The sequence below is a fragment of the Macaca nemestrina genome, chromosome 15, assembly GCF_043159975.1.
Source record: "Macaca nemestrina isolate mMacNem1 chromosome 15, mMacNem.hap1, whole genome shotgun sequence".
Lineage (NCBI taxonomy): Eukaryota > Metazoa > Chordata > Mammalia > Primates > Cercopithecidae > Macaca > Macaca nemestrina.
This window is the reverse complement of record NC_092139.1, coordinates 7,516,255-7,540,362: the sequence shown is the minus strand read 5'-3', so window position 1 is coordinate 7,540,362 and position 24,108 is coordinate 7,516,255. Positions and strand designations below refer to the sequence as shown.

Here is a 24,108-nt window from a genome sequence, read left to right as displayed (position 1 = left end):
TAGTCTGACTCAGACCCAAACTCTTAACTACCATCTGAGATATTTTAGAACTTTTTCAAAAACAGAACACAGGAGAACAGCGTGCTGGGACCAGGCAAATACAGGAAAAGCCTCACTGTGTTCACACCACCCTTGTGGGGACTCGGAGCACACACCTCATGTTAAAGACACAGAGGAGTCTTCAGAGGGGACATCCTTTAACCCAGAGCTTTCGCAGACTCAGAGGAGCTCCATCGAACATGGAGGGGAGCAGGAAGTGTGGCTGACTCACTGTCTGCAGAAGGACAAAAGGGACTGATAAAAAACTCAGGCTTTTGGCCAAGCACGGTGGCTCACACCTGTAATCCCAGCACTTCGGGAGGCCGAGGCAGGCAGATCGCTTGAGGTCAGGACTTTTGAGTCCAGCCTGGCCAACACGTTGAAACCCCGTCTCTACTAAAAATACAAAAATTATCTGGGCATGATGACCAGCACGCCTGTAATCCCAGCTACTCAGGAGGCTGAGGCAGGAGAATTGCTTGAACCCAGGAGGCAGAGGTTGCAGTGAACCGAGATCGCATCACCGTACTCCAGCCTGTGTGACAGAGCAAGGCTCTGTCTCAAAAAAACAAAGCAAAACAAAACAAAAGTCAGGCTTTTTTACTTTTTGTACTTTCCCAGGTAGGGGACACAGCCTGTGGAAAGCAGGGCTCAACAAACTCCATGAAGAGCCAGACAGAAACTACTGTAGGCTTCGGTCACCATCGTGTCTGTGGAAACTCTCAACCCTGTCGCAGCAGCAGTAAAGAAGAGAGAACGAGTAAGTGGATGGATGTGTTCCAATAAAACTTTATTCACAGACCTTGAAATTAGAATTTCACGTCATTTTAGTGTCATGAAATATGATTCTTCTTATTTATCACACTTTTTAAAAATGTATCGGCCATTCTTAGCCCACAGGCTGCACAAAAACAGGTGGTGGGGCTGGAGTTGGCCTGTGGGCTGGGGTCTGAAGCAAGCAGGTCTCCTGCTCCAAGCAGCACTTAAGTCACAGGGAGACACGAGAAAATACAGCGTCTGTGCTCACCCTCCCTCTCCCAACCCCGAGTAAGTTACCTGCCAAGAGAGGGGAACAAGGTGAGAGAGAGATCTGCCCTATTCCTCCCGAGGAATGTCCAAGGAGAAAAATAAAAGAGGGGCCAGTCCTCAATGTGTGTTTAATAAACTTTTAGCATCATCAAGCAAAAGGTGCAGTAAAGTATTTTGGTTCCCAGGAGACGATGCTTGCTCTTTAGAGACCTGAGCTCCATTTCAGTCTCCAGGGTGTTTTAAAGCCAGGTAGAGCTGTGTTCCCAGGAGGAGGCTTGAGTTTTGATTGCAATCTGTGCTCCTTTCAGCCAGAAAATAACCCGCCCGTCTAGAAATGCTGTTTTTCCCACTCACCACTGTGGGCCAATGGGTTTGAGGCTAAGGCTCCCAGAGGAATTCCCAGGGTTGAGGCAAGTTATCCTAAACCAGTGGTTCTCAAATGGGGGCAACTTTGCCCCCAGGGTACAGTTAGCAATGTCTGGAGATACACTTGGTTGTCAGATCCTGGGGGAAGGGCCAGGGATGCTGCTAAACATCCTATAATACACAGGACAGCTCCCAGCAGAGAACTATCTGGTTAAACACACCAATAGTGCCCAGGCTGAGAAACTGTACACTAAACGTACTAAAAAGGGGCGCTTCCAAGTTCCAGAGGCGCAGAGATTTCTGGGTCCCCCCTTCCATCCCTGCTTCCCGCCAGTATATTAAGATAATTAGGAGCTCAGGGTCTGAGTAGGCATAAGGCAAGTAGCTTCATTTATCGTTTCCTCCTAAAGGAAATGACCAACCAGTGCCTCCATCCCATAAACATTTACTAGCCTGGAAGGTTCTGAGGCCCTGCTGCCATTTTTAAGGGCTTCTCTCTCAAGAAATGTTAGGTCAAGTCAGTCAAAAACTGAAACTTGAGAAGGGGGAAGATTGGGGAATGGAGTAGGGGGCATTTTACAAAATTCAGGACCAAGAAGAAAATAGAAAGATCTTTCAGATCTGCTCCCACCCTACCCCCACTTTCTTGACCATAAACAAACAGCTGCTTTATATCGGGCACCTTATGAATGAGGAAAAGAGAGTTTTAAAGTTCTCAGGGCACTGTCCTGTGGGTTTTTCTTTTACTCGCTGAGTCCCTGTCGTGTTAATGGGTCTGTAGATTGATTCGTTATTGGCCTTCGGGGCATCGTACTGAACAGGCTCTGGGACTGGCTCTCCTGCCCCCAGCCTTGGAAATGGCAGGACCACCACAAACAGCAGCTGGTGGCTGAGCTCGTGGACATCCATGCACCAATAACAGAGAAATGATGAGAGCTTGCATCATAGTTGCTTCCTTTAAAAAATAAACTTCTTATTTTAGAATAACTTTATAAGAACATTGCAAAGCTAGTACAGAGAATTCTTGAGTACCCTTCACCCAGTCCTCCCAGGGTGAACATCTTCCACAACCACAGGACATTTGACAAAACCAAGACGTTCACATTGCTGTGTAACTGTCAACTAGACTCCAGATTTGTTTCAGACTATACCAGTGTTTCCACAGATGTCCTTGTTCTGGTCTAAGATCCAGTCCAGGACATCACATTGTACTTTCTTTCGGTTCCTTTTTTTTTTTTTTTTTTTTTTTTTTAAAGACAGAGTCGCTTTGTCATCCAGGCTGGAATGCAGTGACATGATCTCGGCTCACTGCAACCTCTGCCTCCCGTGTTCAAGTGATTCTCCTGCCTCAGTCTCCCAAGTAGCTGGGACTACAGGTATGTACCACCACACCCCACTAATTTTTGTATTTTTTAGAAACAGGGTTTCGCCACGTCGGCCAGGCTGGTCTCGAACTCCTGACCTCAGGTGATCCACCCACCTTGGCCTCCCAAAGTGCTGGGATTACAGGTGTGAGCCACTGCACCCAGCCTCTTTTGGTTTCTTCTTATTAAAAGACAGAAAACTTGACAGAAATAGGTGAAATTTACTTGAAACTCTCATCACAACTATCCTTTCCCTCCTCCCCAGGGGCAGCTCTCACCCTGAAGGTAGGGAGTCCTTCCTGCACATGTGTCCACAGTATTACTGCAATGTGTATGAACCCACAAATAATACATTTATAATTTGAGTTGGTGCCCTGGTGTGGGAGGTTGGGGGTGCCTGTGTGCGTAATTAACAAACGGTTACATCCTAAACATCCTTCTGCTACTTGCTTTCTCCTTCTGACACTGTTTCCAGTCTACATTGATACAGTAAAAAAATAAAAAAATAAAAAAAAGAAGTCCCTGCTGGGGTAACTCCATTCCATATCCCCTCCCAGAGCTACACCTGCTTCTCTCTCGAATCCCCTGTTCATGCGCATTTGGATTCTGGGGACTTTACAGTATTACAGACCATACACAAAGGCATGCTGGCACATACAGAAAAGACTGTTTCTGTGGTCTTTTTTATATGGCATCTTGAGGAATTGCTATTAAAATACCAATCTCTGGCTGGCTCTGGAATTTCCCCATGGAGGGGGTAGGGGGCACATGTAGGTGCCCCCCACAGGCACTCAGGGCCCTCTGCCCTGACAATTAGTTTTAAACCATAAAGACCGAGGAGAGGGAAGGTATCACAAGCAGGGTGGATAACAGAAGGGAACGGTGTGTGCCTGCTTATCTCTGTGTCACTCATCAGAACACGGGACCACACAGTCAAGCCCAGGGGCTCGGCTTCTGTTTTAATGGTCTCAACATCATCTCCTCCACGCTCCCCACTCCTTATTTGATACCCCACAGTTCAGGAGGAAAGAATGGGTAGCTCGACACCCAGCAGGAGCTGGACAGACATATCGACCCCATACTTCCTAGCTGTGCATGTTTGGGCCTCTTCGGCGTCCTCCTCTCTAAAATAGAAATGACACTGCTTCCCTTGCAGAATGCTGAGAGAATGCAAGAGGGCCCCAGAAAGATGGCTACTCTGAATCTATTGCTGCTACACAGAAAGATCTTAGCCCTCTGAGGTCTACAGTCCATTTCAGTGATGCATTTAGATGATGAAGGGGTCTCTGACTTTAATGTCTAGATTCAGCCATGCAAGATCCTGCCTGGACTAAGAAATGTCTCTAGGGGGCCAGGTGTGGTGGCTCATGCCTGTAATCTTAACACCTTGGGAGGCTGAGGCGGGTGGATCACTTGAGGTCAGGAGTTCAAGACCAGCCTGGCCAACATGATGAAACCCCATCTCTACTAAAAATACAAAAATTAGCCGGGCATGGTGGCAGAAGCCTGTAATCCCTGCTACTCAGGAGGCTGAGGCAGGAGAATCGCTTGAACCTGGGAGGCGGAGGTTGCAGTGAGCGGAGATCATGCCACTACACTCCAGCCTGGGGGATAATGAGAGACTCCATCTCAAAAAAAAAAAAAAAAAAAAAAGAAAAGAAAGAAGGAAGGAAGGAAGGAAGGAAGGGAGGGAGGGAGGGAAGAAAGAAAGGAAGGAAGGAAGGAAGGAAAGAAGGAAGGAAGGAAGGAAAGAAGGAAGGAAGGAAGGAAAGAAGGAAGGAAGGAAGGAAGGAAGGAAGACAGAAAGTCTCTAAGGCCCAGGAGAGAAAGCAAGCAGCTCTTCCATTGTGGACAAGATTTCATGGCAAAGTGATAACCTGCACCTTCCAGGGAAACACCAGCAGTCACCTCATTAGCCAGGAGCAGAGTAATGCTCCTTAATTCTCTAGGTAGTGAACTGGACAAAAGCTGAAGCTTGCCCTTGCTGAAAGACAAATCATAAACAGGGAAGTCATTTTACAAGTGGGAATGGAAAGAGATGTTATTCTTGTCAAACCAATTGAGTACTTCAGTGAGATGGAAGCTTCCAGAATATCAGTCTCCAAAATGGAGCACAAGGAGGGAGGAGGCAAGAGGAACCCATTGGGAGGCAGGGAAAGATACATTACAATTATAATTGTTAAGCAAATTCCAACTGACAATCATGGGAGTTCACTAGCTTCAACAAAAATATATGACAGGTAGGGTTGAAAAATGAAGGTCTGGTTTCAGTAACGCACCCCACAACCTACTTCTCACATTTCTGTCTTTGAGTCTTGTGAGAGATGCTTCAGCCATGATAGCGTGGTGTCATCCGTGCCATTTCCTGGACACTCTCTGGTGCTTTGCCTTTCTGAGCAAGTGGTGGCATCATCATCTCCTTGCCCACCTTGGGTCAGGTTTGGCCACATGGCCCACTTTCACCCATGAAATGTGAGCAGAAGCTCTTTCAGGTGGAAGAGTAAATTCTGGGGTACATACCCTAAATAGAAATAAGTTGTGGCTGGGTGAGGTGGCTCACACTTGTAATCCTAGCACTTTGGGAGGCTGAGACGGGTGGATAAAACCTGAGGTCAGGAATTCGAGACCAGCCTGGCCAACATGGTGAAACCCCATCTCTACTAAAAAAAAAAAATAAATAACAAAAATTAGCCGGGCATGGTGGCAGGCGCCTGTAATCCTAGCGACTTGGGAGGCTAAGGCAGGAGAATCACTTGAACCCAGGAGGCGGAGGTTGCAGTGAGCCAAGACTGCGCCACTGCACTCCAGCCTGAGCAACAAGAGTGAAACTCCATCTCAAAAAAAGAAAGAAAGAAAGAAAGAGAAAGAAAGAAAGAAAGAAAGAAAGAAAGAAAGAAAGAAAGAAAGAGAAAGAAAGAGAGAGAGAGAGAGAAAGAAAGAAAGAAAGAAAGAAAGAAAGAAAGAAAGAAAGAAAGAAAGAAAGAAAGAAAGAAAGAAAGAAAAGAAATAAGTTGTACAACTACTAGTTAGGATAGTTTGTACTTCATAAAACATACACAAAAATAGAAAATGTTGAAGTTAGAAAGTCACTTCCAGACAGAAATATTAAAAGCCAAGGCACAGCTCACATTGTCTTTCCTTCTGGCACCTTATTCGTGACATTCTGAGGACCTAAGCCTCTCCCAGGGACCCTGCTGCCACCAACGTGCAGAACTCCACACCGCAACCCTGAACCCACGATAGAGCTATAACCTGATACAAACGAAAAACAAACTTCTGGGATTTTTAACCCACCCAGATTGTGAGTTTCTTCACACGCAATAACTTCATGTATACTGACCAGATGAAGGGTCATCGAAATTTGGGACCAGGCCTTTAGATCAGTAATCCTAAACTGTCAAATCATGATTTTGAAAACATCAAAGAACAGTCCCTTGCCTTGCAAATTTTCACGACTGCAAACTTAATTAAATTATGTTAAAATTTAATTAAGTTTTAATTAAATGTATATTAAGATTGTTAACAATTAAAATTAAAATGATTCATTAGCTAAAATTTATATTAACACCAAAATTTTGTATTGCTTTAGCTTTAGTGTCTCCGACTTAAATTTCTATTTTTGTCTATGTTTTATGAAGTACAAGCTATCCTAGCTATCCTGCAGTAGTTAGACAACTTATTACTATTTAGGGTATGTACCCGAAAAGGTAGTAGTGGGAATTGGAGATCAAAAGCATTCAGAAGAGACTGCTTAGACTGTCTTCATGCCATACGTGCACAGAAACAACCAATATCTGAGCACCTTCTATACCATGAGAATTCTGCAAGGCTGTGCATGGGCGGGAGAATAAGGCTGTCTGAAAAAAAACAAAACAAAACGGAAAAGTGTCCTTTATTGAAGGCCAAAACACAAGCCACCAAAAAACAAAAAACAAAAAACAAAAACAAAAAAAACACACTTGCCTGCCTTTGTGTGTGTAAGTTGCCAGGGGGATGAGTACTTGGACCATTATATGCCAACTGTCATGCTAAGAGCTTAGCTTTTTTCTTTTTTTTTTTTTTTTTTTCATGTAGTCCAAACTACATGAAAGCAGAAGAGAGGCTGGAAGCACAAGACAGGGCAGGCCTAAACCCAGTGCTTAGAAACATGTAAGTTCTCGATTTTGGAAATGGTGCAAGTTTTTATTCATGACCACATTTAATTAAGCCAGGCAACGAAAGACTGAAACTTGAAAGCTACTCCAGGGAGATAAAGATGTGATAGAACACGTGACTTCAGAGATGCAGGGCAACCTAATACTTGGTAAGTCGGATTTTCCAAACAGTATAGAAAGAGTTGAAGGGAATCTACGGAAAGTCTTGAGCGAGAAATGCCACCCCTCAGTATCTGGCCCTGGAGACATTCTCTTTCGTCCTCTGGTCTCCAGAGGCTTCTAAACACGCTGAATTCACACAGGGCTTTGTTGTTGCAGCCTAACCCCAGCTGCGGGAGCCTTGGGCAGCCTTGCACCTGCTCCAATAAAAAGTGGGGAAGTTGTGCAGTTCTGTTAATGAATGCTTTGGGCTTGTCACTCCCTTGAAGGGAAAGACAATTTGTACTTTGACCGTCTTCCAGAAAGGAGTGGGAAGAAATACTTCAGTAATGTGATTTTTTAAATTAAACATTTTATTTTGAAATTAATTTTTAATTCAAAGTTGCAAAGGCACTACAGAGAGTTCCAGTACACCCTCTCACTGAGTTCCAGCTTCCCAAGTAGTAAAATCATTAAATAACCATAGACGCTAAAATTGGGGGTAAGATTCAGCCTTAGACTCTATTCATCCTCAAATAAGTTTGGTGCGTTCATTCAAATTCCAGTGATCTCTGAAAGAGGGAGGCGCGTGCATATTCACACTCTGGAGATCCTTTTTTTGACATTTAAAGCAACATGGGCAGTTTAATCTCAGCATTTTAAGAGTAAGTACTTAAAAACTGAAATTTGGACTAATATACCAATGTAAATCTTCATCTGGCCAAAGCAGTAAAAACAAGAGCTACCATTTGTTGTACACCTACTAGGTGATGGCCTCTGCACGTGAGTGATATGATATCTGTTTCTTCAGAATCTGTTGAGGAAGAGATTCTATTGCAGCCTTTATAAAACGAGGACACAAATGCAGAGATGTTAAGTAAGTTGCCCAAGGTCACACAGCTAATAGGCAGTCATCGTGGAAACAGACACATGGGTTTAGGCTGTGTCTAAAGAGAATCACTGTGGATGCCGTTCCAACCTCCCTTGCCAAGTCACACCCACTGCTGTCACCAAGAACTTCCGTTACACGGCAGTGAAGCCCCCAACCCCTCACTCCATATATCACCCAGAATTAGCTGCAAAGTGTCAGGAGACTTGGCCAGGCAGCCCCAAGCATCAGCGAGGGCTGGAAGCCTTCACTGTGAAGCCCTTTATAGAAAGCCGCGGTTGGCAGCCCCCGCTCCTGCATGGGAACAAATTAACATTGGCATTCCAAACACAGGAAAGGAAGGAAATTGGAAACACAGTTTATACTTGGCCAGCCCTTTGAAATACTGTACCATGCTACCGACATCAATTAATGAAAAGCAGGGTTGTGTGAGAGGCTCTGGTTTGGAAATGCATTAACACACGTTCAACATGTTTGCACAGGAACCGGATTATAAGCACCCTGGCTCCAAAACAATAAAGCAATTACCCTAAAGCTGGTGCTCTCGGAGTTGTCATTAATTCAATCCACTCCACGCGGATCAGCACAGGCTTTGCGCGGCTCCCCACCATGCCTTCCGACACAAATGTTGAAAAGGCAGTACTGCACATGCTCGCCTGAGTTTCGCATAAGTGTCAAACTTCATGCACTCTAATATCCCCCCAAATCATAAACACTCCACTTTGGAGAGGGAAAAATACGCAGCAGCCGCCCTGGTATTCCCTGGCATTGCCGTTTCAGTTCGGGTTTGAGCAAATTTTTTTGCCGGGGAAGCTTAAATGACCTATCTGTTCCATATTAAGAAATACCAAGTCACATTTTTTTATCAAATATTATTTGTCGGATGCCATTTGCTGCGAAAATTCAATCCCAGCTTGAACACACAGCTAATACCAAACGGTTCACATAATAGCCGCGGTCGTACATGGGATCATTTGCAGTGAACAAACCCCCCTTCCTCTATAAACTGTTTCAGGGATTGGAAAGAAAAGCATGTGAAGCTCTGGAATAAATAAAGCACCGTGCCTTGAGCTGCCCAGCGCAAATGACCCTCGCAGACGGGGAGAACAGGCTCAAAATGACCCGAGAGCAAGTGTCCCCTTCGCAATTTTGTAAGAATGCTTCCAAGAAAGGATTTTAGATGATGTGGGTAAATCTCACTGTTTCTGATCTGCAATAGAAAGAACCGGCTCACTTCTCTGAAGGACCAGCATCCCCAGGCACTGCCTCTACACATACGTCCACCTGCATCTGGAATCCAGGATCCAGGCAACAGACATCACGGTTGTCTCCTCCCCGCTCCTGGTGACGTCATCTCCTCAGCTCAACCCCACGTTGATCTGGGATCCATCAGGCTGGAGCAATTTGAGTGTGTAAAGCTAAATGTGTTATCATTTTCACCACAAATTAACAGTTTCTATGTAAATATTGGTATTTCCTCACCCCATGAAGGCGAGAGGAGGCAAAATGGCACCGGCGCATTTGATTTAAACTAATTAAAAGCAGAGGGTTGTGCAATTCAATATATTGATTTTACCAGTGGGACTTAAATCTTTTATAATAAGTGTACACAGCTGCAGTGCTCTCCCACCACTATGCTGTAAAGGCTAATCCGCACATTCCTTCTGATGATAACATGACAGGTCCCACACATCCCCGCCTGTGCCCTAACCCCGGTGACAGTGTCAGAGTGCATTAAGGTGAAGCCTTGCAGTGGCTTGCCAAGAAAACAGTGTGCCGACAGCCCCCCAGCTAAGCCTGAAGAGCGAGCGTGAAAGAATTCATGTGGCCAGAAGCATGGTGCAAAGGGCTCCCCATTCAAAATATTCAGCCGGTTACATGGATGGGCAGACGGGGAAGGGTGGAGATGGGGGAGACTTAGGACACGCTGATTCTTGCAATGGGCCAAATATGACCTTACTAAATGAGGGGGAGATATTAAAGCGATAGGAGTGATCAATCAACTTAGATGGGACTCTCCCTGGAATGAAGTCATCACTTGTCTGAGTTCAGTGGACATGTGATATTCGCTCACATCACAGGCATTCCAGTGGTCAGAGGATCGTGCACCAGCTGTGTTTATCTCGGCCAAGGCTTGATAGCCTACTACGCCATGGTAAAGCCCCAAACTGTAGCTTGAGGGGGCTGCATCTCAAAAGCAGTTTCTTCTCTCTGTGCATTCAGAGAGTCATCCCTCTTGTTGCCCTGAAACTGATTTGCAAATAGGCCATCTCTGTTACCCCTTCCATGGGGACCGCTCCACTACCGAATGACAACCCTGGAACCAAAACCAAAAACAGCCACCCAGGCTGGCATCCAGGTTTCAGCCTTACCCTGCCTTGATTCCAGAAGGAAAATACATAGAAGATGAAAAAAGTTCAAAGCTGGGTCACATACATGCTTGGGAAAAGTGGAGGAAAATCTTTGATTTATATAAGCAGGAAAATGAGGTTTAAAAGAAGTGATTTTGAAAGGGTTACGAAAAACACAGCTGTTGGTGCACTCCTATAGCAAAGGCGCTCTGCAGAAAGAAAGAGGGGGGAGCTGTGTGACATCTATATTAACCTTTGGCTGCTCACCAGTGAGGGCCGGCGCTCCGAGTGCTGGAATGTGGAACAGCCCCTTCCAAATTTTAACACAAGCCAGGTTACAGCTGCAAATGCCTGCAGTCCACGCTCCCCTTTGCGAAGCACTCCCTGAAGGAAATTTTTAAACTGTAACAGAATCTTTTTCTAATACTCTACAGTGGTAGGGACCGCTCTTGAGGGGCAATGGGAGAGGTCTTAATGCCAAACACTTGTCAACAAAAAGGACAGCCAGATGGCATAAAAGCAAAAATCAAACTGCATGGCCTGCTCCCTGCTCTTCAGCTACAGTAACAAAAGCCACTTTCATAGGCTGACTCCAGTAATGATAGGTTTCCAACTTTCTCTTCTTTTCAATGTAGCTTCAAAGATTACACAAATTTCATGCCTTCATTACCTGGATCAGAGATAAACATGCTGACTTCCACTGCCCTAGTGCCAGCCGGCTACTTTAGCAGATCCCTGACAGAGCTGCTGGGTCTTCCCAAAGAAGGAACGGCAACGGGCTACGGCTCGATTCAGTGGGCAGAATCGCCATTGCCTGGGGATTATTTAAGAGAGGGTAGCTGTTTTGAATTCCAAAATTAAGTCTACACAGAGGAGTTGGGGTTGTTAATCCAAACCAGTTTACAAATCTTGCCATTGAACTTAAGGGGCCCAGGCTGGGAAGATGGGAGTCTCACTCAGGCAGCTCAGCTCACATTGCCCAGGGCTTTATGGTACAGGCTGGGCTTTGTCATAAGGTGCAGCCTTTAGTCCTCATTCCCACCACCTGGTTTTGTCGTAAATTCCCCTCTAGTTTTCCCTCTAGTTTAGATCCCGCTCAGCCTGGCAAAAAAGTTGAATTCCAAGAACAACTTACAGGAACAAAAACCAGTTTGGCGGCAGACAGAAGGAAGAATAAACGCACCAGGTCTGCAAAAGCCTTCAGAATTCAGGCAGGGGTCCCCCAGCGTACGCAGGCCGCCTGCCTGCAAGACAGCAGAGCTATGCAGTGCAGGGGGAAGGGGCAGCAGAGGCTGCCAAGATCCTCACCCATGCCCCACCCCCCCGACAAAGTCCCACCATAATAATAAGGAATGGTTTGATATGTGCTAGTGATATTTTCTCACTCTTCTGTAAATTGTGAGAATAAACTTACCTTTAGAAAACTGAATACTACAGATCAACATGATTTGCAATCCAAGGAAAAACAGTATAGCAGTGTTCTTTCTCAGCAAACTCAGTGGCCAGACAAGTCTGCTACACCTCCCCCCAACCCTCTTCAACCCTACTGCCACCCCCAAGTCCCTCCTATGGAGAAATTCCAGGCTACAACAGAACAGAAGGGACAGGCAATTTATTCCTGTGCTGCTGCTTAGCAGAAATTAAAGGCCAACATTAGAAGCATCTACAGGAAGCGTCTTGCCAAACTGCAGCCCAGGTCTTCACCTAACTAATGACCTCGAGTTTAGGGACAGAGAGAGAAAGAAAACAAGGTCAGTGCACTCTGTTAAAAGCCACTCTGCCATCTAATTTGGAGTGATGTCCCAGAAAGCTAGACCTGAGAAAGTCAGGGTCCCACAAAGCCCAAAGCCAGCCTGACTGATTAAGAGGCTCAGACAAGCCGGTCTTTGTCCTTTCAAGATGAAAGAAATGGATTGAAAGGTGTGTGTACAGCCAGAGGAGGAAAACCACCCAGCTGTGGCCTTCCCAAACAAGTCCCAGCTTGCTCCTGCCGCCATGGGGGAAGCAAATAGCCAGCACCAAGGTTCCCAGAGGCACCCTCCGAGCAAGCTGGTCTTTCTCTGGGGGACAGGGAGCCCCTGGGGCCTAGCCCACACCGCCGGCCCATAAGCAGTGGCAGCTTTTTTGCTCTTGGTTTGCAGGGCCTTCTACAGAAGCCGGAGATTACAAATACCTTTTTAATGACCCCAGCCAGGCTCTGAAGGCAGCCGCTGGGATCTGCACATTCAGTGGGAGTCCAGGGTACCCAACAGAATGGAAGATGCCATAAATCCCCCACCAGAGAAAGGGCCTTGGCTAACCCCAGGCTTCAGGAGGGCGACAGAGCTCTGCGTTCATTATTTGTGTGTATTTGGAATTTTCCTTTAGTTTTTGGTATAGTTAATAAATACGCATTGTTTTTTTAAAAAAATCACCAATACAGAAGTGCAGACAATGAAACATTAGACCCCAGCTCCCACTCCCTAAGCCCCAGCTGTGCCCCCACCTCTCTAGCCCTCCAGTAAAATCTCTCTCCAGTTCCTGGTGTCTTCCTCCAGGAGGACACGATGATACACAAAAGCATACATGCAGGCCACTCACCTGCACCTTGCTTCTTTCCACCTCATGCATCTTGGAGATGGTTCTAAATCAGGTCATATGTTGCTGCTTCCCTCTTAACTGGCTGCTTAGTATAATTTAAACTTTCTTGAAGGTATTTTGGCATCTAAACCTCCCACCCCTTGCTCGCTGAAGCTTGGCTCACTAGCTGGATTTGGTTATTAAGTACAGACAATGGCCTCCCCGGGAACTCCAGGGACCTTATCAGGAGGGGGAAGCATGAAGGTGGATCTGCGCTTCCCCGCGCCCCCAGTCCACGCCCCAGGTGCCCAGCGTGGGGCTTCAGTATCATTATTTCCATGTTGACACAGCGCCCGTGGGCGTGAGTTTGCTGTCTTGACTTGGTTCGGGTTTTCGCAGCAAGTTACACAAGTAGAATGAAAGCGCTCAGGAAACAGCGCTATCCGGGCGTGTTATCTCGGAAACCAAATATTTGATCATCAGTCCCGCAGAGCGCTGCCGGGGGTTAGTTTGAGCAAGTCTGGAGAATGAGTGCGCGCAGACGGAGGGGGAGCTCCCCGGCCCTCGCCGCAGCCCCAGGCTCGCGTCCCCGGGGTCGTCGCGGCTCCAATCGTAAACTGGGACCCCCAGTCGCCCCCGCGGCGTCAGCTCGGAGATCCCGCGCAACCCAATCGCCAAAACCTGTGGTTTGCGCGCCACACGTGATAAATGCTGAAAATGGATTCTGCCGGCCCGAGACCTACCACTAAATATTTAAAATAGAAAACTAGAGGCAGGGCACTGTGGCTCACGCCTGTATTCCCAGCACTTTGGGAGGTTGAGGCAGGAGGATCACCTGAGATCGGGAGTTCGAGACCAGCCTGACCAACATGGAGAAACACAGTCTCTACTAAAAATACAAAATTAGCCAGGCGTGGTGGTGCATGCCTGTAATCCCAGCTACTCGGGAGGCTGAGGCACGAGAATCGCTTGAACCCGGGAGGCAGAGGTTGCGGTGAGCAGGGATTGCGCCATTGTACTGCAGCCTGGACAAGAAGAGCGAAACTCCGTCTCAAAAAAAAAAAAAAAAAAAAAAGAAAAAAGAAAAAAAGAAAATAAAGAAAATAAAAGAAAGAAAAAAAAGAAAAATAAAAGAACGCAAACTAGCAAGCTCCCCAACTCCAGCCAAGAGAGAATGGGGCATCCGGCGGCCCGGAGAGGGGCCCCAAGGCGTTCGGAGCGCGCGGTAGGCTAAGGCGGGCGCACCACTAGGGGACAGGTAGGGCTTGTCAGGGCGGGTAAGGGAGTGCGACGGCCGAGATGCCAGGGCCAGGCAGGGCTGAGAGGGGCCCAGGAAGGGCGGGAAGGCAGCCTCGCCGGGAAGGGCCCTTTACATCCAGGTAGCGCGAGCCGCGCCAGCCCAGGACAGCTCACATGACCAAGCCCCGCGCTTTGAACGGCCGGCGCCTCCAGTCCCAGAGATGCGGCCGGCGGCGTAACATGGAGGGGACTTCCGAGGATCCCTCCTTCCCAGTAACCCCCACAGGCCCACAGAGCCCAGCGCGCCAGACCTGGAGGCGCACACAGCTTGGGAGCCATAGGGCCGTGGGTGGGAGACCCTCGGGCAGGCACTGCGATTTCAACCAGGAGCAGAAAGCTGGGCGGGCTGTATAGAAGAAGCGGCTCCCTCCCTCCCGGTTTCAAAGTGCCCCCGAACAGACACGCGTACCCCCGCCTGCCCTTACCGAGGTTGACGAAGCTCATGACCATGTCGGCGTCGGTGAGGAAATGGCTATCTTGCAAGCTGGCCAGAGGGGGGCCCTGGGTGCTGAAGACGGCCTTGTAGGGGTAGGAGAAGCCCTGGCCGCCGGGCCCGCCGCCCTCCTCCACCGCCATGGCGTTGTACAGGTCCAGCATGAACATGGGCGCCGAGTTGTGCTTGCCCTGGAGGTGCGGGCGCGGGCGGTGGGGCAAGCCCAAAATGGAGAGGATCTCGCGCTGCATCTCCCGCCGCTCCTGGCTGCGGAGGCGCCGATGGATGAAGCTCGAGTGCACCTCGTTGTCCAGGCTGAAGTCGGCCAGGGCGGAGCGCAGCAGGAACAGGGGTGCCCAGAGCGCCACTAAGCTGTGCGGCGCCGCAGCGCGCAGCGAGCGCACGTGCATCGCGCCGGCTCTACGCGCGACCCGGGCTCCGGGCTTCGGGCTCCGGGCCCGCACCGCCCCAGGTGGCAGAAGGGGCAGGCGGCCGTTCGCGCCGCTCGGTCACTTGCTGCAGACGGGCCCCGCTGCGCCCGCGCCAGACATGGCCCCTCCCCGGCCTGCCGCGCTCTGCCCGGACCCCCGCCCCTTGCTGGGTGCTGGCCCCGGGCCCCTCGCCCCGCACTCGCCCGGGCGCACCGCCGGGCTTGGAAAGCAGCCCCGGCGAACGAAGAGGCGAGTGAGGAGGCGGGCGCGGGTGGGAGGAGCAGCCAGCAAGCCTAGGAGTCCAGAGAGCCAGTGCCGGGGAGGCAGCGAGGAGGCAGGCGGGCGGGCTAGCGCTCCTTCTTCCCGCTCCTCTGGCGCTCTCGCCCTCAGGCGGCGGCGACCCACCCTCTTCCAACCTCTGGCGTGGAGAGCAGGGGCCCCGGGGCGCTCTCCCAGCCCTGCGCGCCCTGGATCGCACAAGAGGCCGCCTCTGGAGCGCCAGAGTGGTACACGCTGGGGCCTGGGCGGAGGAGGAGGAGGAGGACGGGCTTCAAGGGGCCCCTCCCGCGCCGGCGGCCTCCCACCTGCCCTCGGCCCCGCCCTCCCCCTAGCTGTGCCCAATGGGTTCATTCATTCCCTCTAGAGCGCTCGACAAATGTTTACCGAGTGCCCACGGGGTGCCTAGAGCCTGGCGGGACGTCGCGGGGATGCGGCTGGAGGAATCCAAGCCGGCCCTGCCCTCTTGGCACTCGCGGTCCGGACCAGGAAGGCGGCCCGAACGGGACCGGTGGGCTGCGGGCCGCGGTGGGAAAAGTTGGGGGAGCGCGGAGGTGGCGCGGAAATAGAAGGCTTCCTGGAAGCGGTGACCCTTGAGGCGGTCTTGCCCCTCAGTCCCCGTCTCCTTTTAAGCCAGCCACGCTGACCCCTCCGCGCCTCTCTGAACCGGTTGCCAGCTTGTCTCTGCGCTCGCCATTCCCTCCGCCTGGACGGCTCCCGGCTCACCACCTCCCGCCCCCCATCAGACCCTGCTTTCTCCCAGAGACCTCCAAGACCTGCCAAGCTGAGGTTGTTTCCTCGCCTCACCCCCACGTACATTTGTTTTCTTTCCTGTAATTTCTCTTGCTGTCTGGAATTGTTGAGTTACTCCGTGCCTTCTTTATTGCCTTCTTATCCCCGCTAGACGCCCAGCGCACTGAGGCCAGGACCAGCGATCTTCTCCGCAGCTCTGGTGCCCGCAGTGCCTTGAACCCAGCGCCTGGTAGCCACTGTGGCTGCGCAATCACGATTTGTTGAGTGAATAAGTGAACTTCGTTTGAGCTGGGGGGTTCTTCCCACTTTCTCCTCTAAGGGGCCCTGTATCTTTCCAGCCACCCCTCAGCCTGAGACCAGACACCCCAGCCCCACCACTAGGGGTTCCCATCAGCCCTCCCTGTGGCAGTGCCTGGGGAGCCAGCTGCTAGTCTTCGCATCCTCTTCCCCTCCAAGGGTCTGTGCCTGAGACCTCCCCATCAGCCTCCTCTCCTGCCTCTCCTCATCTATTCATCCCTCAATCAATACTGAGACATGCACGCTGTCACTGGGAGTCCCCAGACCACTCAGAACCTACTGGTCCCTCTGCCAGTGTGGGATCTCAAGGGAATTACTGCACCCAGAGTGGCAGTGAGGGCAGCAGGGTAAAAGTTCATCCTGTCTCCTTCCCCTGCTGGGGCTGGGTGAGAGAGGATCCCCAGAGGGGCTCTGGGATGAACTGGGAAGGGCTGAGGTTAGGGAAGCGGGTGGGGGCAGGGGGGTTGTCTGGGAGGGGCTCTGGCTAAGCCTCACTTTGGGGCTGTCCTTCCTGGAGCACGAGAGCTGGGGAAGAGAATTATGGTCTTCGACAGTTTTCTGGAGCAGAAGTAGTTTGGCCAAATGGTCCTCTGGGTCTCCCTTGGGGGCTTTTGGACTAGATGGCAGCCTGAGGAGCCACATGGGTAGAGAAAGGGGAGGCCAGAGGCCAGGCAAGGAGCAGAAAGATACCAGCCTGCAGGTCCTGGCCATTTACACCCAGGCCCCAGGCTGTGAGATGGAACAGGTTCCGAGCCCCCATGCCAGCCTGCAGGTCCTGGCCATTTATACATAGGCCCCAGGCTGTGAGATGTAACAGGTCCTGAGCCCCCATGCCAGGGAGGGGCCTCTGCCCACCCACCAGGCAAGGTCCTCAAACCACCCCCACCACCTGGTCTTCATCCATTCACTCCTTCCTTCAACAGACAAGCATGGAGCACAGGATATCAGGTGGGGAGCTGTGGGGCCTGCAACCTGGACAGTCGTACAGGGCCCCCCAGCTCTCAAGGGCCCCACACTTGGTTTCCTACTCTGGGGTCACCATATGCAGTTCTAAATCACCTATGAACAAAGTCCCCCCTGCCCCGTATTAATTTTGCACCTGACCCAGATATTACGTGGCCAGTCCTGGGGCCAAGCACAATGCTGGGCAGGAAGACACGGCCATAAGCGAACCCACATGGCGGACTCCATCAAGGAGCCGCGGACTCCATCAAGGAGCCGCGGCCTCCAGGCCAGGGAAGCAAAGCAAGAGCCTCAAATAAGAGTCAGGGACTGGAGGAGAGGCAGGTCTTGTCCATCACTCTCTCTGGAAACAATTCAGAAGCCAGGCAGAGGAGGACATGCAGGAGGGAGAGGGAAAGGTGGGCATCGTGGTGTGCAGGAATCCTACCCCAGGGCCACTGGGGAAATTGCAGTAGTGCCACAGTCATCCAGGATCCATCTGAGAGTGTGCAACTGGAGAACCTAGGTCACTTCAGCCTGTGATAACTGACAGGCAGTCGGCGGGGGGGGGGGGGGGGGGGGGAGAGGGGGGAGGAGCAGATAAACAAGGTGAGGTGAGGGAGGGTGGGGAGGGGAGCTTTTGGAGGAGATGCCACTGACCTGAGTTCTGAAAGACAAGAAAGAGACAGGCTTTTCCAGGGAAAGGCATCCCAGGTGGAGGAATAGCAAGTGCTTGAGCCCTAAAGAGAAGGGAACAGAAACCAGGCTCAGTCCCCAGCCCTGCATACACCCTCCAGCGCTGGCTTGCCAGGGGCAGGCTATGCCACCTCCAGTGCCAGCAGAGAGAAAGGAGGTCACTTTCTTCCAAATCTGAAATAACAAGGAGCCAAAGCAGCCCTGCCCTTCAGCGGTAGTCTCTGCTTTTTATCTACTCTCAAATCTTTTGGAGGGATCTTCACAAGCAGGTGAGGCTGGGGGCAGGGGCAGCAGGTCTCGGTGCTACAATTTACATATGAAACAACTGATCTGTCAGTGTCTAAGCAAGAATTCTAGTTTACCCTTCTTTGTGCATCTCACCTGAGCCTATTCTGAGCCTGGCACACAGCAGGTGCTCAATTAGTACCTGTTGAATGAATAGTAATAAGCACAGCCAACACCTAAAGAGACCGGTTGACTGAGGCCTGACCACGCAGGCGCCAGTGCAGGCGCCAAGCTAAGGCATCTCCCAGATCCCTCACCCCAGAAACCCTTCCTCCGAGATGCCACCTTTTCTCATGCAAGAGGGAGAGACAACATGCCCTTCATATCCAAGACCTCAAGAGATAAGGTTTCCTCTGAACTCCCACAAACCCCCACTTAGCCTTATCTTTCCTGTGATCCACGCTGGGGGAGGGGGTCTTTCTTTTCCCTGTTTCCTCCCCCAGAGGCATCCCCAAGACTGCACCAGCCCCTCAGTGAATGCCGAATGAATGAATGAATGAATGAATGAATGAATGAATGAATGAAAACCAGCAAGCAAGAAATATCCATCTGGGAGTGCATCCGATGCCAGTTTGGGAGCTGAGGCCACCACCAGAAAAGGCTTTGAGATTGCTGAGGGCAAATCTTGTGTGGAGGAGGTAGCCTGGGCACTGGAGCCTGCCCACCCACATTCACACTCCAGCTCTGTCTCTTCCAGCTGTGCACCATGGGCAAGGGACTTAACCTCTCTACACCTCAGTTCCCCCATCTGTAAAATGGGGGACTGATAGCGCCTGTCTTCTGGGATCGCTGTGAGGTTTCAGAAGTTAATTCATGGAAAGAGCTTTGCACAGTGCCTGGGACACAGAGAAAACCCTTGATAAATGTTACTATGTTACCATCTGGATGAAAAGGAAAATACGGTAACAGAAAAGCCTCCTGAGTTACAAAACAACAACAAAACTTTTCATGATGATCTGCTTTTTGGCCAAGCAGAGAAAAGCAAATGGATCCTGACTCTGAGAGCAAGAGCAAAAGTACCAGAGCAAAAGAGAGAGTGAAGTGGAAGGGAACATTAGAGATGAAAGGGCCATCACTGCATTCCGATCCTCACATTGTGCCCAGGCCCACCGCAGGCCAGCCGGGCCCAGGGACTTCCCTGGGGCCTATCTCATTTCCCCAGCAGCTAGTCCCCCACCCACACACTCCCAGTTGTGGCTCCCCTGGCCAGGGCACCCAGCACTAGGCTCCAGGACCGTAATCCGATCTGCCCCAGTCTGCTCCACACCTGGGGCCGCCTTTGGCTGGATGAAAGATGGCCTGGAATTGTGAGGGGTGTTATTGTGTCAGGCGGCCCCGGCCCAGGGTCCATGCCCCTCGCCTGCTGGCCTCCCAGTGCTGGGCCAGGAGTTTTCATTTCCTCCATCATCAGTCACATCTTGCCGAAGCGATTTTGACCAAGTCAGCGTGTCTCTCTAAGGCAGTAAAAAGAAGAAAAGAATTCTGCTGACACACACATTGTTCAGCGAGGTGGGGACCTCATCTTCATCCATCTGCCCTAGAGGAGGTTCGGCTGGCCCTGGGGCTACCTGGGGAGCACAGTCAAGGAAGCCAGTGGGCAGCTCTCTCTGTCCACACCACCTGGCTAAGGCCAGATGACCTGGGCCTCCAACCCCAACAAGGAATAGAAGGCCAAGAGCCGCCTCATGCACAGGCATGAAAATCCTTGTGTGCAGAGAGGTGGGCCCTGCAGAGGAAGTTATTAGAGCACACCTGTGGTGAAATTTTGTCTCCCATGCAGATCTCTCATTGCACGGGAGGCTTGGACTCCTCACGTTTGCCCACTCTGAGATTTTCTTTGCACAACTTTAAAAGCAGCAGAATGAGAGACTAAACGTCTTCCATCAGTCTTAAATACACATGGCAGTGGCCACAGTTCCAAATGGAAAACACAGACGACACACACACTCTAGAGAAAGCTGATACCATGCAGGATTTCTAGGATCTGGAAGCCAGCTAGGGGGAAGCAGTGTTTATTATTATCAGGGCTGTATTTCTTCCTTGATTGGAGGAAGTCTGGTATGGTTTTGAGCACTAACTATCCTTGGTTCAGCATTAGAGGTAGCCTTTTCCTCCTTCCAAAACGTGACAGGGAGCGGCCGACCTGTCACCTGTTGGGAGCACTTGCTTCTGCTGGACACCTGCTAAGCCTGCACTGCCCAAGCCCATGTCACCTGCAACCCCTCACTGCATGGAGAGGCTAGTTCTGCTCCTCACATGGCAGAGAAGGAGGACCAATGTCCAGAGAGCACCTTGCCCAAAGTCAGACAGCCAATCTGTAATGGAGCCAGGATCCAAAGCCACATCTGTCTACACAGCACAGGCCTTTAAGCATCAGTGAACGTTCAGTGACCTGAGAGCAGCCCCTTCCTTCCTTGTTTTAACGTAAAGCAACACTTCTCCAACCCAACTGTGCATATGAATCCGCTGGGGGTCTGCTAGAACACAGATTCCCACACAGCCAGTGTGAGTGGGCTGAGATTCTGCACTCCTCATCAGCTCCTGGGGGCTCAGAGGCTGTGGTCTTCAGACTGTATGTTGATGATCAGGGCTCTAGATTTCTGAAGTTACAGCTGACCAACTGGGGCTTCAAATTAAAACGTCATTATCTGTGATTCCGGCTGTCTTTTTAAATTAACTCATTACTTCTCCCAATTACCTTGTATTATTTTTATTAGTATTATCCCCATTTCACAGATGAGGAAATTGAGGCTCAAATACTTGAGGGAACCCGCCCGAAGCCACACCGATGGTGAATGAATGGTAAAATCAGAATTCTGACACCGGCGATCTTGTTCCAGGACCTAAGTCCTTAAACATTGAGGTACACCAAAACGCAGGGTTCGTCTTAGTCCTGGATGGACCTCCCAGTGCCCATGGAGGCCTTGCACACAGTAGATGCCCTATCAGTGTTTGAGGAACATACCTCTGAGCCCGTCTTCAATTCCTCCTTTATTGCAGAAGTCACGCACTCAAAAGCCAATGGGCACCTGCCACGTAACATAAATACAGAGATGCAATGTGAGGCCCAAGGAATATTTCCCTTCCTCTTAATTTAATGAAAGGCAATCATGAGCACAGACACAGCGACAGGTGGCAGGAGACACTGGCCTGGATAAGTAAGGAGGGGTGCAGACTGGGGTGAACTGGAAACCACATGCCCATGGGTGATGCCATCCAGAAATTTGATTCCAACATCACCAGATAGTTCTAATTTTCCAGAGAAGCTAGAAACTTGAGTTTGAGTGGTGACATCTCTCAATGTTTATCTATTGGCAACGTTTCGGTCATTAGACCAAAGAAGACACATCTACCAGTCAGATTCGATGAATCTGGTTTGCCCCTGGTCTCATAAAGGGCTCTGCTGTGTCTGGAGGATGTGCCCAGACTCCCACAACCCATCACCCAAACCAAAGGACCACCAAGGATGGTGCATTTCAAGACAGCTCCATTGAATTCATGATTTGAGGACTACTGAGCCAGTGGTTGAAAAGGCTGGAACTGTCGGCCCCTTTAGGCAAACTCTGACCCTAACCTTCCCCAGAGTCCCTTCCCAGCAAAACTCTGCTGTTTGGCCCCTGGTGACTGATCTGATAAACTCCCCGCCTCCCCAGAAACATCAAAAACCAGAATTCCATCTGCAAGAGCAGGAGTGAGGGTTCACTGCTCCTGCTTTTCAGCATCTCCCTCCTCCCAGCTAGATCTGAGCCCTCTCTTATGGTTGAGGATGCCCCATCTGGTGAATATCCAGAAAAGCACTGTCTCGCCTGCTTTGCAGCCAGAGCCCTGACAGGTGACCAAGTTTCAGTCAGTCAGAGGCACCGACCCCAGAAGCTATCAGCGCAGGCCCAGACCATTCTGCAGAGTGATCTGGGGCCATGTCCCAACTACAGAGCCCCGAAGCCTGGTTCTCTGGCCCTCCCAGGGGTTCTGTGAGCCTCTAAGATCCTCTAGTGGACTCCTTTTCTGCACCAGCCTGCCCAAGCTGGTTTCTGTTGCCTGCAGCCAGGAGCCCTGCTGGATACAGCACTGGGGAGCTGGAGACGGCATGGCAACCATGTCAGTTAAAAGGATACAGGCCTTCTCTTTTGTTCAGCAGCTAAAACTTTTGGTCAAGGAAGTTTTTCACACAGGCTCGACACAGAAAATAGAAACAGAGCTTCTTTGGTTAAATAGGGCAGGGGAGGGACTAGGGTCGCCACATTTAGCAAAAAAATATAGGGTGTGCAGTTCAATTTGAATTTCAGATAAACAGTGAATGAATTTTAGTATGAGTATATCCCATTATATTGGAGTATATGTATTAAATATACTCATACTGAAATTCACTCGTCATTTATCTGAAGTTCAAATCGGACTGGACACCCTGCCTTTTATCAGGTGATCCCAGCAGGGGCCCAGAGCCCCCAGGCTTGGTTTCTTTTCACTACCATTTTCTCTGCTCCCAGGGTTTCAGAGAAAACACTTTGGAAGCCCACCTAATTTGAGACCCCTGCCTTTTCTCCTTCTTCTGCAAAGATTTCTTCTGTTTTCTTTTTTTTTCTTTTTTTTTTTTTTTTTTTTTTTGAGACAGACTCTCCCTCTGTCCCCAGGCTGGAGTGCAGTGGCACAATCTCACCTCACTGTAACCTCCGCCTCCTGGGTTCAAGCAATTCTCCCTCCTCAGCCCACCAAGTAGCTGGAATTACAGCTACTACATGCACTACCACACCTGGCTAATTTTTGTATTTTTAGTAGAGACAGGGTTACACCACATTGGCCAGACTGATCTTGAACTCCTGGCCTCAAACAATCCATCTGTCTTGGCCTCTCAAAGTGCTGGGATTACAGGCATAAGCCACTGTGCCTGGCCAAGATTTCCTCTGTTTTCCTCAGTGGAAATGTCCCTTCTTCACTGTCAGTCCCTGTATTTCAGGTTGAACTATCCTCTTCTCTAAAATTCAGGTGGGTACGTGACCCAGCCTGGTCAATCAGAGATGCACGTGCGATAGGTTCAGTGAGTCATGTGACCTAATCTAAGTCAGTGAGATTCAACTTTAGAACTTTTGCTGGAACTACCAGGAAAAGGGGTCTTTCCTCCCACTGGGGTTGCTAGGTCAGCGGCTGCTGCTGGCAGTCATCTTCCCTCCCTTCAGGGAGAGCCTGCCCTGTGAGAGAAGCCACAGGACAGTAAAACAAGAGGAGGCAGGAGACCGACAGCATCAGTGAGTCCCTGGAGCCCACTATCCCTGAAGCCAGCCCCACCCAGGACTGTTCAGCTTAAGCCATTGTGTACTGAGTTTCCAGTCCATTACAACAAAAGTCCTGCAGACATGTGGTTCAATTCCTTCATCTTGAAGACAGAGAAATTGACACCCAAAGAGAAACTGTTGAACCCAAAGTCTTACAGTGAATCAGGGCAGAGCTAGGATTAGGCTGGGCTCCTGGCTCCCAGAGTCCTGGGAACTCCTCACCACCCCACGTCGTGCTTCTCTCCATCTCTGTTGTTTTCTTCCTTCTCTCACCTCCTTCACTGTGTTTCTGCTCATTTAAAAAAAAAAATGTGTTCTTTCTTTTACTTCGAGTTTTATCTTTATTGCCTCCCTGTTGGTAAACCATTACTCTAAATATAACAGGTTAGTCCCAACTCATGTGAAAAGATCTTATGGGAAGACTAACAGATTTGAGCTCATCTTACATATGATGCTCTAATATAACAATATATAAACAATATAATAATATAAACAATAAATAATATAAACAACTAATAAGAGTGAGCGTGAGTGACA

At 49.9% G+C, this 24,108-nt stretch overlaps 1 protein-coding gene across 2 annotated transcripts in view; it reads right to left on the bottom strand.

The window, feature by feature from the left end:
• Positions 1 to 15,558, bottom strand: part of LOC105470618 (bone morphogenetic protein 7) — a 99,497-nt gene extending 83,939 nt beyond the window's left edge. The window contains exon 1 of one of the 2 annotated variants that reach the window (XM_011722778.3): positions 14,614 to 15,558. In XM_011722778.3, coding sequence (XP_011721080.1) covers positions 14,614 to 15,031 — 418 coding nt within the window. In that variant the 5' untranslated portion in view covers positions 15,032 to 15,558. The remainder of the gene's footprint in view (positions 1 to 14,613) is intronic. The other variant, XM_071079123.1, reaches the window with a different exon arrangement.
• Positions 15,559 to 24,108: the final 8,550 nt, after the last annotated feature.